This window comes from Scardinius erythrophthalmus (genome assembly GCF_964197995.2).
Source record: "Scardinius erythrophthalmus genome assembly, chromosome: 15".
In the NCBI taxonomy this organism is placed as follows: domain Eukaryota; kingdom Metazoa; phylum Chordata; class Actinopteri; order Cypriniformes; family Leuciscidae; genus Scardinius; species Scardinius erythrophthalmus.
The window spans coordinates 14,112,327-14,126,107 of NC_138235.1; the positions used below are offsets into that span (position 1 = coordinate 14,112,327).

General features: G+C 35.7%; 1 protein-coding gene across 2 annotated transcripts in view; it reads right to left on the reverse strand.

The window, feature by feature from the left end:
- Positions 1 to 13,781, reverse strand: part of bltp3a (bridge-like lipid transfer protein family member 3A) — a 39,902-nt gene that overhangs the window by 16,202 nt on the left and 9,919 nt on the right. For both annotated transcript variants that reach the window (XM_081385901.1, XM_081385900.1), the window contains exons 2-9: positions 11,020 to 11,182; positions 10,883 to 10,921; positions 9,498 to 9,589; positions 7,877 to 8,066; positions 5,229 to 5,369; positions 4,298 to 4,468; positions 3,113 to 3,293; positions 1,830 to 1,916 (exon numbers count right to left, since the gene is read on the reverse strand). In XM_081385901.1, coding sequence (XP_081242027.1) covers positions 1,830 to 1,916; positions 3,113 to 3,293; positions 4,298 to 4,468; positions 5,229 to 5,369; positions 7,877 to 8,066; positions 9,498 to 9,589; positions 10,883 to 10,921; positions 11,020 to 11,182 — 1,064 coding nt within the window. The remainder of the gene's footprint in view (positions 1 to 1,829; positions 1,917 to 3,112; positions 3,294 to 4,297; positions 4,469 to 5,228; positions 5,370 to 7,876; positions 8,067 to 9,497; positions 9,590 to 10,882; positions 10,922 to 11,019; positions 11,183 to 13,781) is intronic.

The following is a 13,781-nucleotide window of genomic DNA, read 5'->3' on the forward strand; positions in this document are numbered from 1 at the left end:
TCCCGCACACAGCACATGTCACTGAACAGCTGGCTTCATTCAACTACACATCTGCCAGTTACCCTGCAGTCAACCATTCACACAATACATCGATCGCTGCGTTGTTACAATATGGGGAAAACAAGACTTCAAAAAAAGTGACAACCTAAACAAAAAGCTCAGAGCAACATTACCATTCAAAAGTTTGGGGCCAATACGTTTTTTATTTATTTTATTTTATAGAAATTAATACTTGTATTCAACCAGGATGCATTAAATTGATCAAAAGTGACAGTAAAGACATTTATAATGTTAACAAAAAAATTATATTTCAAATGAATGGTGTTCTTTTGAACTTCAAAAAATATCATGTTAAACTTCAAATGCATGTAGTTTTTGCCAATCATTAATATTTGGGTCTTTAGTGACCCGGATCTAGTATATTTAACATGGATGGCTCTCTAACTGCTGCAATAGTATAAAACTCTTTTGATATTAGAGTAACAATTACTAAAGAATAGATCTTGAAAGGGATTAATTTGAGTGGATGCTTTTTACTGTCATCACTAGCTGGGATTCCATCCAAACGTGAAGTGAATCAAAGGTCGCAGAAAAAAAAAAGTTTGAGCAGATGCTGGTGGTATTTATTGGTAAACTACTAACCAACTGTAAATAAAACAGCGGAAACAGCCAATCAGTAAAGTGGGTGACTGCTGCTTATCCGGCAAATTTGTTTCCATCTCCCATTATTCGCATTAACTCCTTTTTGCACAAGTCAAAAACCACCTCAACCGACGTAAAATCTTTTTTGAAAATTATTATTATTTATTTATTTTCGGAAAATTTGGCGTTTACATCTCTCGTTTCTGATGCCATACTTCAACATGTGCATAAAAACATAGCTAGTGTCATCATCAGAGCTTATTTCATTTGTATATTCAGTAACCGACTCATTTTCGCGATGTCAACCATATTCTCAAAACTATCATTTTCCAAGTCTTCAAAATTTTGATCGCAGAGTCTGACAGCTTCTTCACCAGACCCACCATCAAGTGACAGTGACACTAATATGTGATTGTGTTCAGTACTTGCTCTGCAGTAAATCACCGAGCCAGTTCATTTAGTTTTGCTGATGATTCTTCCTATTCTTTTGTTTTTAACAATGAGTAAAAGATCAGGTTATCATTGTGTATCAGACATTGCCACCTTGTAGGAATGAAGGTGAATTGCACTTATTCAGTCATCAGAGATTCAATTACTGTTGTGCAGAAAAAAAATACACTTACACTGTTACACACCTCGGGTCACTATTCACAAAAAATGTATTGGAAAACATTTCTTTTTAAAAAACAATAACTCTTTGTTACATTGCTTATAATTAATTGATTGAGGAGGAATCAATCTAAGAAGGTTGATGTCTAACTTTAAATGAATGAGGAGGAGGGAACATAAAATCATAATAAATGATAATAAAAATTGTTTCTTCATTATCAAATAATCATATTAGAATGATTTCTGAAGGGTCATGTAACACTAAAGACTGGAGTAATAATGCTGAAAATTCAGCTTTGATCACAGGAATAAATTACATTTTAAAATACATTCAAATAGAAAAATATGAAAACAGTCATTTTAAAGTGTAAAAATATTTTAGAATATTACTGTTTTATTACTGTATTTTTGATCAAATAAATGCAGCACTGGTGAGCAGAATGGACTTTTGAAAGGTAGTGTACATAGTCAAGCGAATTTATATGGCGTGACCTCAAAGCCAGAGACAGAAAAGTGCAAGTTAAAACCTCAGAACCACAAGGCAACAGAGGGTGTATGATATGAATCCCGTCTGTCACCTGGTCTGTGGAAAGGGTAGTAATCCCAGCCCAGCTTCCGGAGGGTCAGCTGCATCGCACCCTGTGTTCCTGGAGGCGGAGCTTCATCTGTGTGTACAGGATAAATCACATGGGTACATCAGTGTTATGATGATATACGTAGCTAACTGCTAACAAGATAAGTTTAGTTCCCTTCAAAACTTTCAATTTTGATATTATTTAATCTCCATGTGGCTCCAAACCTGTACGACTTTCTTTTTTTCCTTTAAACAAAAAAGACGGTATTTATTTGAATGTGCAAACTACTTTTTTTCATGCAGTTATTTTTTTACGCTATGAAAATAGAGCACTTCTCTGACATGCCAGCAAATTTAAAAGCACTTATGAAGTGATGGTCATGTTCCCTATATTCACTCTAAAGCCAAGCTTCTAAGCTTTAAAACTACACCTATTTTGTGTTGGTTAAGCAAAGTGGATGTTAAGTAACATGATAACTTATTAGCACCCCCCACTTCAGATTTAAAGTCTCCCTGTGGTGTAAATCAAGTTTTTAATGTTGTTTATATGTGGTGTTTAATGTGCTTTAAGACAAACCATGTGCAAATTCATAAGTCAACAGCATTGCTGAGTATTTTCTCCTTAAAACTGCAGTGAACCAAAGACAGTCTCAAAAACTCGGTTTGAAATCACTGGTGTTTCTGACATCACAAACTACCTTGTAACCAATCAGATCAATGTGAGCTGGTGTGAGTGAGTGGAGGCAGGGATCATTTGCATATTCATAGAACCGTGTATACTAAATGAGGCAAGGGTGTAGAGTTACATTCAAGCTATTTTTAAGGCATGACAAACGTTTTTTTCAAGGAAAAAAACTTTTAAATATATACTTTTGGTGAACAAAGATTAGTTTTAAGGGATAAAATTGGTTAATTAAGGTTAACAATTAATCTTAATTGATTGTTAACTTAAACCAATCTATTATGGAAATCTATGTAAATTGACATCCTTAGTTAAAAGGGAAGGGTCAACAGTGTAATTATAGATTAATAATTAGAAATTAATAACAGATGTGTTCACATGCAGGTTTTTTTTAAATATAAAGACAATGTTAAACATGTACAGTATGTACACAAAAAGTGCATTGTATCAAATTATCAATTTAAATGTAAGTGTATAGTAGTTAAAAACACAATATAAACTGTGTTCTAGTGAATTAATTACAAAATTAAATTTTCAATTAACTATTCCTTTCAAGTAACTGTGTAGAAATATAATTAATGGTAACAGTGATCTGAATTCATTACCAGAATCTGAAGAGCTGTCGTTGCAGATGTGCAGGTCGAGACGGGAGATGAAAGTGTGGTAGGATGATTCTCTAACATCATGGAGGTCGAAATTCTGGGCCAGTGTGTCGGGAGTCCCGACCGCTTCGGGTGGAGGAGGTTCAGTCCACAGAGGGTGGATCCCAGGAGAGGGAGGCGCAGTCTGGTGCACAAACACACAAAGACATAAACACACACTCCGACACTGTCTGAGTCATTCACAGGGAGTGGCTGACGCAGGATGGCCTACACTCGGGATTAAATATCTTATAGACGGCTTTACACAACATTTACTTTGTTGAGCTGTTTTGTAATGACAATTGTGTCCAAAAGCCTCACTACAACCTTTGCCCCAAAACCTGAGGCAGTGCAGTATAGGGCAAAGGGTTTCCTTTTCTTTTTGATCTTAAAATCTGATGTGCCAATAAGAGCATCTCATTAACCATTAAAGAGGCTTTCACACCAGAGGAACCTTTTCATAGTTCCTCGAACTATTGGCGGAAGTTCCCGGATTTTGGCGTGTTCACACCGCAGGAACTGGGAACGATTTTAGTTCTAGGAACTCCTTTTGGAGGAACTGATTTAGCTCCTACTTCAGAGTCGGGTCTAAACCAGCACTATAGGAACTACCAGTGACGTTAGTGACGCTGATTGGCCGAACACACGCGAAACACCAGCACCCGCCATTTAAAAAAAAGCTATGTATACACGCAGATTGTAGCCTATATATTTACTCCAGAAACTAACTCTATGAACATGGAAAACAGTGATAGATGGGCCTCTTAACCTTTACGCTGAGGAGAAAATCCAACGCAACTTTGAGGGGACCAAGTCAAACATAGTTATGTATTTCTGCTCAGCTAGCGACACTGGACATCAACCATAATGAACACGGAGAATGCGAGCGCTGTTTGCTCAGGCTCTGCCGTTCTCAGCAGCGCCAAAATAAAAGTCACAACAACAAGCGTGCCTCACATCACTTCAGAGTTCCTACTGGCGGTGCGAATGCAACCAGGAAAACGTTCCTAAGGGAAACATTAGTTCTTGGGGAACCATCCTGGTGGCTAGTTCCTAGAACTGAGTTCCTAGAACTACCCAGCGCGAAAGCCCCTTAAATTGTCTTCATAACATTTTTGAGAGATTATTTTAAAGGGTCCAGTGTGGCACCTGTAGTGTTTCAGCAGCCATGCTCTTCCTCTGCTGCGCGGACTTCTCCATGGCCTCACTCAGAGACTTGGCGTAGTGGATGATGGCCTTGAGCTGGGAGTCTGTCAGCACCCACAGCAGATCATCCAGTATGAAGAGCAGCTTAGAGGCCAAGACATTACAGTCCTTCACCTGAGACGAGGAGGGTAGTAACGTCAGCACAGAATACATGCCCTTCCCCTCTGATTAGGGCTGCACCAAAAAATCATAAAACCAAAATCATGAGATAAGCTTAGTGTGATTATCACATCGCAAAGGCTGTGATTTAATTCAATAAATATACAATGATCTAAAATGATTGTGATTTTAACGGTAAAAATGCTACAGTGAAAAACTGTCAAACATATTGTGAATGTGGCATATGATAACTCAAGTGGAGATTATTCAGAAAAGTAAAAATATATATATTTTATAAATTATCTTTGTTCATTTTAAAAAATCATTCTAGAATGATAAATTCTTTCCAAATAGAGCTATTCAAGTAAACTTGGTCGTCAAAAAAAATAATCATAAAGCAGTCTATATATCGAAGAGAAACAAAAAATTTCTAATATCATTCAGCGCAAATTCTGATAATTATGATGATCTAATCTATGTTCCAGTATCCCAAAAGCAACACACCACTATAAAATCAGCTGAAACAGATGATACCCTGTCACACAATGTCAGACATCAAGATATCAAAACTGATATCAAATGAATGAAACTCCCCTACAAAATGTCTTTTACAAAAATAGTCAATATCTGCCCGGCAGAATGGAAAACCATGCAAACTTTACATTCAGGCAAAAACCTATGACTAGTTCAACATTTTCTCATGTGACTTTGGCGAACAAGTGATGAAGAGGGTTTTTCTGTGAAGAAGATTTGTAAATAAATATGAAAAGTGTACCCTGCGTTTGAGAGCGATGCGTATCCGTCCTTGGTTGGTAATGAGGCGTAGTGGCGTGCTGCCCAGATCCTGCTCGTCACTCTCAATCGCATCGGCCTCAATGCGCAGACTCTGCCAGTTGATCTCCTTGAACGTCAGGACCTGCAGGACACCAGAGTATCAGCCATCACACTCGGTGAAAAACATGTCACTAATGCAAGCTTGGAGAGCAATCATGGCGATTTTAATCTTTCCACATTGAAGTTGAGTTTAAAGACTGGTAATAGCTACCCAAGGGCATTGTCAAGATGGCAATCGAATGGACTTTCTTTAAAATAAAACAATTTTCCTTTTAAAATCCGTCTTTACTTTCTATTATTGTCATAACTTTTATTGCACTTACATGTAAACTGTCATTGAATTACTGCCTAACCTATGTGCAAGATTTAAGAAAGGCTGTATTGGCTACAAGAGTAGTAAGGATGCACAGTTTTTTTCGTTGCGATATTTTGATTTTCAGCAATATATATTGCGATATGAAAAAATAGAAATGAAATCAAATTAATCATTCTAGAGTGATTGGGTTGATTTTGTAGGTGAGTGCATCTGCATAGAAAATAAAAATAATAAGAAAAAAGTGCCAATCACTTACTTTGGGTACCAAAACATCCTTTAAGGGATAGTTCATCCAAAAATAAAACCGTTAAATATCGTTATTTAAAAATATATTTATATTTTTATAAAATATAAATATATATATTTTCCTTACTATGAAAGTCAATGGCTACCGTCAACTGTCTGGTTACCCACATTCTTCAAAATATCTTTTGTGTTCAGTAGAAGAAACTCATACATGTTTAAAACAACTTGAGGGTGAGTAAATTATGATTTTTGGGTGAACTATTTCTTTAAGGGATTAACGATTTGGGAAAAACTTTAAATTTGAGTGTTCATGAACAGAGTTATGACTGTTATAATAAGCCACAATTTCACTGTTGTTGACCCATTCAAAAATACAAAAAAATAATAATTATTATGATTTTTACTATGATTATCATGAAAATAAAAATGGACATATATTACAATTGTAATGTAAAATAAAAATAATTGGGCATTTAACAAAAAATATATATTTTATGGTATAAATGTAAAATTCTAATATTTTACATCTTATTTTTTGTGTGTTTGTTCTCAACCATTAAACCCCTCATGCTTTTATTTTGGAGGAAACCTGCAGGGAGCCCTCCATGTTTGGATACAGGTTTATATATCTCATTTTATATCTGGTGAAATAATGACGATATAAGCGACCCAAGTGCACATGCAGAGATGGGGTTTGTGTGAAGCATTAGATCATGAACACATTTAACTCTTAAACCCACAGTGCATTTATTTTTTTTAATTAAATTGTAGACTTTGCGGTTTGATAATTGCAGCCAATGTGATTTAGATGTCATAAATTTTGATTTATGAACATTCTTATATATTTACATATTGTGTATATAACAGTAGTCGAGAAAACTGTCAGACAAGTGTATTATGAAAATGGTTACACTCTATTTTACAGTGTACTAACCAAAGAAAGTACTGGTAATATAAGGTAACTACATGGGTTAAGGTTAGGTTCAGGGTTAGTTCCTGGTTATTACCCAGTTATTGTAATTGCTATAAGTACATATTATGTACATGTGGAACAGGACTGGAGAATAAAGTGCGGTAACACTTTATTTTACAGTGTCCTTGTTACATGTTACATGTACTTACCATAGTAATAACAGTAAATTATGCATAATTACATGCAACTAACCCTCAACCAAATCCTAATCCTACCCTAACCCTATAGTAAGTACATGTAGTTGCTTAATATTACTCAGTACTTAAATATATAATTACACTATAACAACGACACTTTAAAATAAAGCGTAACCTAAAGTGCTACCATGAAAACAGTGTCAGTTTTGATTTCATGATGGCTAAAAAAAGACACATTACAATCTGAGCATTTGGCTTTCTACACCACTGGCTGTGCTTCAGTGGGCGGCGTAACCCTGAAGCACAGCTCTATATTAAGAAAGCAGGAGAGGTCATCTCTGAGTGTAACATCCATCTCACATCTAACTGCATTACAGCTCATTTAGAAGATCTGGCAACCTGAATACTCAGTCCATATATCAAAATGATTGGCCGGATTTCATTACCTAATGCTGGTCTGGAAAAGTAATTGAGAGGGGACTTCTCATGAGCATGTGCTTCAGTGAGTGGAGAAAAGCAAGTGAAAGAGGAACAAATGGAGGAGAAGTGAAGTGTAGAAACACTTTGATCTGACAGATGTTGATCTGTGCTGCTTTTGTCCCCTGTTAGATCATGTAACCAATGCTAGTTTTCTCCTTTATATGATTCACTTGCTCTTTAAAATGAAGAAGCTGACAGTTCATACTGAAAGGTGTTTTAACCAGGGTAATACCTTTTAATGCCACAAAAACCTAATGAGGACATTTTTTTGCGCTTCAAGCTAAATGTGACAAAAGTGCTGCATAACCTCGGGTGCTTCTTCCAGCAGGTGTCGTACATGTCAAACTGAGGGGTCAGCGTTGCAGGACAGCCCAACATGAACACCGTACACCTGTTTTTACTGTTGCATGGCACTTTCACTGCCGTCTGTACCGTACCTCTCCTCTCTTAGGATGAGTAATGCGTGTGTGCCGAAGGTCGCTCTTCTGCCATTTGGGGTTGAGGCTGCAGCCCTGGAGCTGCCAGAGCTCGAAGGAGGCGTGAAACGCTCGGGCCTGAACTTTAATCGTGATGGAGTTGATGATCACAGACATTCCTTCCACAACCTTCTCAGCGAAGCCGTACTCACTGCAGAGACAGACCGCAAACATCCGTTAGACAGAACGATTAATCCAGTCATTGTTCCGTAAAAAACATTTAAAAAACTTTTCAATAACTGAAATAAGATAAAAGAATTAGATGAACAACTTAAAATGTAAAAAAAAAGTTGCCTGGGAAATAAATGAAATTAATAAGTTTAAAGGCAGGGTAGGCAATTTCTGAGAGGCTAGCAATAGCAAGCTAGCTTTGAAAGCATAAAGCCAGGGACACACCAATGGTTTTTGAGCGTCGGCCGACATGGTTGTTTAGAGCCGTTGGCTTTAGTCGAACGGCGGCAGGTTTTTTTTACACACAGGCACAGAACGTGAATGCTAGTTGACAGTCGGCTGTAGTTCTCTCGCTGTGTTCAAGTGCAGCTTTTTTCCCCCGACGCAGGCGACGCGAGGCGACAACAGTCGGCTTTCATCAGCGCTAGCTCTTTGCCGTCGGTTTGGTGTGTCCCTACCTTAAGATCCCACTCTCCCTTTTCAGAGCATCTCAAAGCCACGCCTCCTTTCAAAACACACACAGTAGAGGCAAAGCCACTAGATGATAAGCAAGATTTAGACAAAAAACGTAACGGCTAATGCTAACGCTGGTACGCAGGAAAGGAGAGCAGAGGCCGTTTTTTATGAATGGATGTCAATGGAGAAAATCTTCACTACACTTAATAAAATGCTTTTGTGAGGAAACACCTTAACATTTAAGTAACCGACAGCCTGTTCACTAATCTTCTAAATGTTTTACGCTAAACAATACTTTTATTAGGAATGATATATAGATGTTTACTATGATAAAAAAGGTTAGATTTGAAATGTAATTACTATTATAACTGCATGTATGCATATGATATGATGTTGATATTATGCATTTTTAATGAATAAAGAAAAAATGAATAATTTAACTATAAATATTGTGTTATATTGTATGTTGTTTAATTAAAATAAAACATGAAGTGTTGTGTCAACTGCTGTGTGCCTGATGATGATGATAAAACGCTTTTTATTGAATTATGGTAAAAAAATATATATAATTTGAATGAAACCCTCTGTGTTTTAGATTAGAACATTCCGGCTTGTTGCTGATATTATAAAGAATATTCTAATGATGTTCTATTTCCTATAGATTTGGCTTGTGTCCTCACTTCATAGCTTATATGGGATCTAATTTATGGCCACCTTTTGAGGAATCATTTGTTTGTAGAACATTTGTGCGATATGTTTTACTCTGCCAATACTTGGCATTAAGAGTTTAAACAAATAACAGTATTGATGCTTGACTTAGCAAGTACCACTAATGAATCTAAATGTCACTGTGCATGATGGAGAGGACATCATAGGGAGCTTTCAACACTCTCTGTATGATTTGTAAACCACTGTGCATTTGTATACTAAAAGGAGGACGGCAGATCACTCTGACCTTTGGCCTGCAGTGATGGCTATTGGAGAAGGGCCGTTTGGAGGCCGCGGTTCTTCACAGGTTCTCATTTCAACTTCTACTTTATCCAGGAACTGCAAAAGGAGAAGAAACAGAATTGAGTCCGTCAGAACTGAACTGATGTATTGTTAGTCACTTGTTTTATTTATTATGATCTACACTTCTCAAGACATACATTATCTATAGAATATGGAAATGGGAATCTCCCTGAAATCTTCGGAGTGAAGTTTTAAGTAACACTAGCTAACTTTAACTAGTTAATCTAATGTATGGGATGTTGTAGTGGTAGAGCATTAATGCACAACATGGATTCAAAATCTGCATACAATTTTTTCTCACTGGGTCTGTTCCGAACACAGTCTTCACAGTTTCACAGTTTCAACTAAAACCATATTGTATCTGATTAATAACTTCTCATTAACATGTTGAAATGCAAAAATATCAACATTTTGAAGGTTATTATCATGTTATTATTACATTAACCCCCTTTTTATTAATTATAAAATGAGAAATTCTTTGAAACTTCACATTTTACATGAACTAAAGAAAATCACTGAAATACATGAAAACCTTAAAAAATATATATATATTTACTTTTTTCACTTTTAGATGGAAATGGTGATCAATTCATGCTGCAATGGTTCATCAATAGTTGTAGATATTCATGTTTATCAACAAAATCCAGATGCAAAAGTGTGTGAGATATGACATATTACAGAAGTAATTGAGACAAATTTAACTCATATATTTAAAAAAATAATAATAATAATTGCACAAGATCACATTACAGCCTCAGTTAATACCCAATTCAAAATGTTATTTTATGATTATATCTTAAAAAAAAAAAAAAGTGGTGTATATTGATAGTCTTTGCTCATTTGCAAAGTTTTTAGTAGGGGAACAAATTATCCATGCATCTCATACAAGTCAAAATGTATCGGAATGCATCATGAGTTAAAAAAAGCACAAAAAGTCCCAGACTTATTCAACCTTATCATTTGCAATGACTTACAAGAGTAGTTCATTAATTCTCACATATTTTGCATTTGTTTTTGCTTCAAATCAACTGCCATGGTTTTGCCATTAATCTCTGAAGTGATTGGTTTGATTAAATACTAAAACTGCTGAAACGCCAATGGAGAAATTAGCTGTAAATCAATCCACTGAAAAAGTGTGCAGTCACTGTTGCACAGAACTCAATCTGACCTTATCAGATGCTGTAACATCTGAGTGAAACACAGGAATAAAATAAAGGTACTTTTGCAGAAGTGAAAAGGGACTGGAGATCATGTGATAAGCATGGGGATGGCAGAATGTGACTGAGAAGCATGACGTAAGAGTGGAAACACACTCGGGGAGATTCTTACCAAACATATGGGACTGGTCTTCAACTTCGTCCATTGTATCTGACATGGGGGGAAAAGACATTTAACTACAGTTCTCCAAGCTATAACGTTATTCATGACAGTATCCTCTCACATTAATGATGATTCCTCCACCCTACCCGTATAGCAGCCTTGTTGCAGTAGACGCGGGTGACGGCCAGCCAGGTGGGCAGATCCAGCATGTTCTGCAGGACCTCCTCATCCAGCTCCAGGTTGGACAGCTGACCCTCTCCCTTCAGTGTGCTCAGGTTGATCTTATCTGGGGAGAGGTTCTTAGTGAACCTACACAAGACCAAAGCACTGGTTAGAGGGTTTAAGAGGTACGAGTCAATAAGGGTCCACCATAAATAAATGGTGTTTAAAACATGTATAAAACATGTACCAAGTTCTTAGAACTCATGTTTTACACCATTGTCAATAAGATTTGAACTTAAAGGGGTACTATTATGCTTTTATACATGTAAAATTCTTTAAATTCTATAAGGTCCTGATATACTTAAAGTGAAATCGAAGGACTAACAGGTGTGACGTCATTTCGAAAAAATCAGGCCAAAACGAAGTTCGCTTCAGGAGTTTGAAACAACAGAAAAGAACTTCACCATGGGTATATCAGGGCCTTTAATGTGTAATGTTGCAAAGTAATAAAGCACAAAGTCCGTCCAGCGGGAGTTATTCTCTATATCAGTAACACTGTTCTGAACTCCCTGAAACGCCTCCAGTGTAGTCTTGAGTTTTCTCCCGGGAACGAACACGTCACAATATTCCTCATTTAAATAATTCCTGTCCACTGCATATGTAAAATAAAGGGGCGGGGCCTGGTTGAGTTAGTAGTGTGTTGAAACTCACGGTTAGGGTAAGGGGCGGGACATTTTTCAAACACACTCGATGTGCTTGACCAATCACAACACACCTGATCCAGCCGACCAATCAGAACACATTGAGCTTTTCTGAGAGACAGGAACTAAACAGAGCAATACTAACAGACTGGGAAGAGAGGAGCTGCAACAATGGAGAATATGGGGAAAATAATGTGTGTTTTTTTAACATTCAGTCATGAAAATCTATTCAAGTAGAGTCCAAAAACAAAATCAAGACTTTGTAAGAGGGCATAAATTTCCCTTTTAATGACTTGAAAATGTCATACGGTGTAACCATCAAGTAAAAAGAAATAATGTATTTTCCTTGCACCTTAAATACATGTTAAAAAACACAATATTTAAGAACAATTTTAAACAAGTATTTGAATGTATTTAACATAAAAAATATACATATATATTTTACAAATGAGTCAATGACAAATGAAGCTTAAAAAAAATATTTTTTTTCAAAATCTTTTCAAAATTGATGTAAGGCATATTTTTCAGCAACAATCTGTATAAACAACTTTTAATTGTTAAATAACGCTTCAAAGGGTTTAATTATGTTTTTGTCAGGTGGTATATATTTTCATATATAAAACATAAAATTCATATATAAAACATAAAAATTATGCCATAATATTTAATTTAATTTAATTTTTAATTTCTTATTATTAAGAAATCGTTTTAAATAGTTTCCTAAGTCAGTTAATTTATGTGGACGGTTGTGCCACCTGACATTTTGTGGGTTTAAGATACCAAAACATAAAATAATACTTATTATTTGAATGAACTGAAAATGAATTCAAACTAAATAAGTTATGTAGAATAAAGAGATACTTGTCAATAATTTATCAAATTATTTTAAAAGGAAATAATGCAATTAGACAAAAAAAAAATGCCTGTCATGTCATTGACCCAAATGTAATAAATGATTAATTCATAAATAAATATTATTATGTTTATATTTATGTTATACATTATCTTTATGTCATCATTAGGAGAACACTTAATAACCAATAACATTTCAGGTCATGGGAATATATAAAAGTCATATTCTTTAAAAAATCTTGCCCTCCATGTCATTTCCATTTCATTCCCCTTTCGGTCACTTTTGACGCGATTATATTTTAAGGAACTGATGTCTGAGCTGAAACCCCATCACAAAGACAGTCATTGACTAACTGTGGGTAATAAGATTACAACAGGCCTGCAGTAAGACTGCTTTAAGCCCACGAGAGCGTTTCTAACCCCTGCCCTCAAAACCTGCTGAGATCACAGACACAAGTACACAGAGCACATCTAATATTCACTGTACAGCACTGCGGTCACCAGCCCAAACAGTAAACGTTTCCTAAGATGAAAACAGCACATTCACTACAAACGCAGAACACAGAGTGGCCGCTTCAAAACAGTGAAGCGCTTCATGCATTTGAATGGGAAATCTCCATCTGTTCAAAGACTTCAAAGATTAACCTAGCCTTCAGAAGACCAAAGAGAGGGAAATTTACCACACCACTTCAGTCACATTCAACATGGTGCGATTAACCATATATGCTGCAATACATGATTGTGATTCTCTGTGATGCTTTAATGTGTTATTGTTGATGACAATGAGAATTTAATTACAAATTTTGCCGTATTCAATACTTCAGAAGTTTTCAAACCGAGACTGAAAAAAAAGTGCAAACGAGAATTTTTGGCAGAAGATTTTTGGTCACTGTAGAGTAAAGAGCAGCGTGAACATTCCTCAAAGCTTCTCCTTTTGTGTTTTACTGAAAAAAGAAAATCATACAGGATTGTGTGACTGTTTTTCCTCGGAGAAAGAGAGAAAATTAAACAGGGCGATTAAAGTTAACTGGAACTAAAGCCATACAAATATATATATATATATATATATATATATATATATATATATATATATATATATATATATATATATATATATATATATATATATATATATATATATATATATTTACTTGTAATAAAGTAAGCTTTTACTGAAATAAAGTATATAAAAA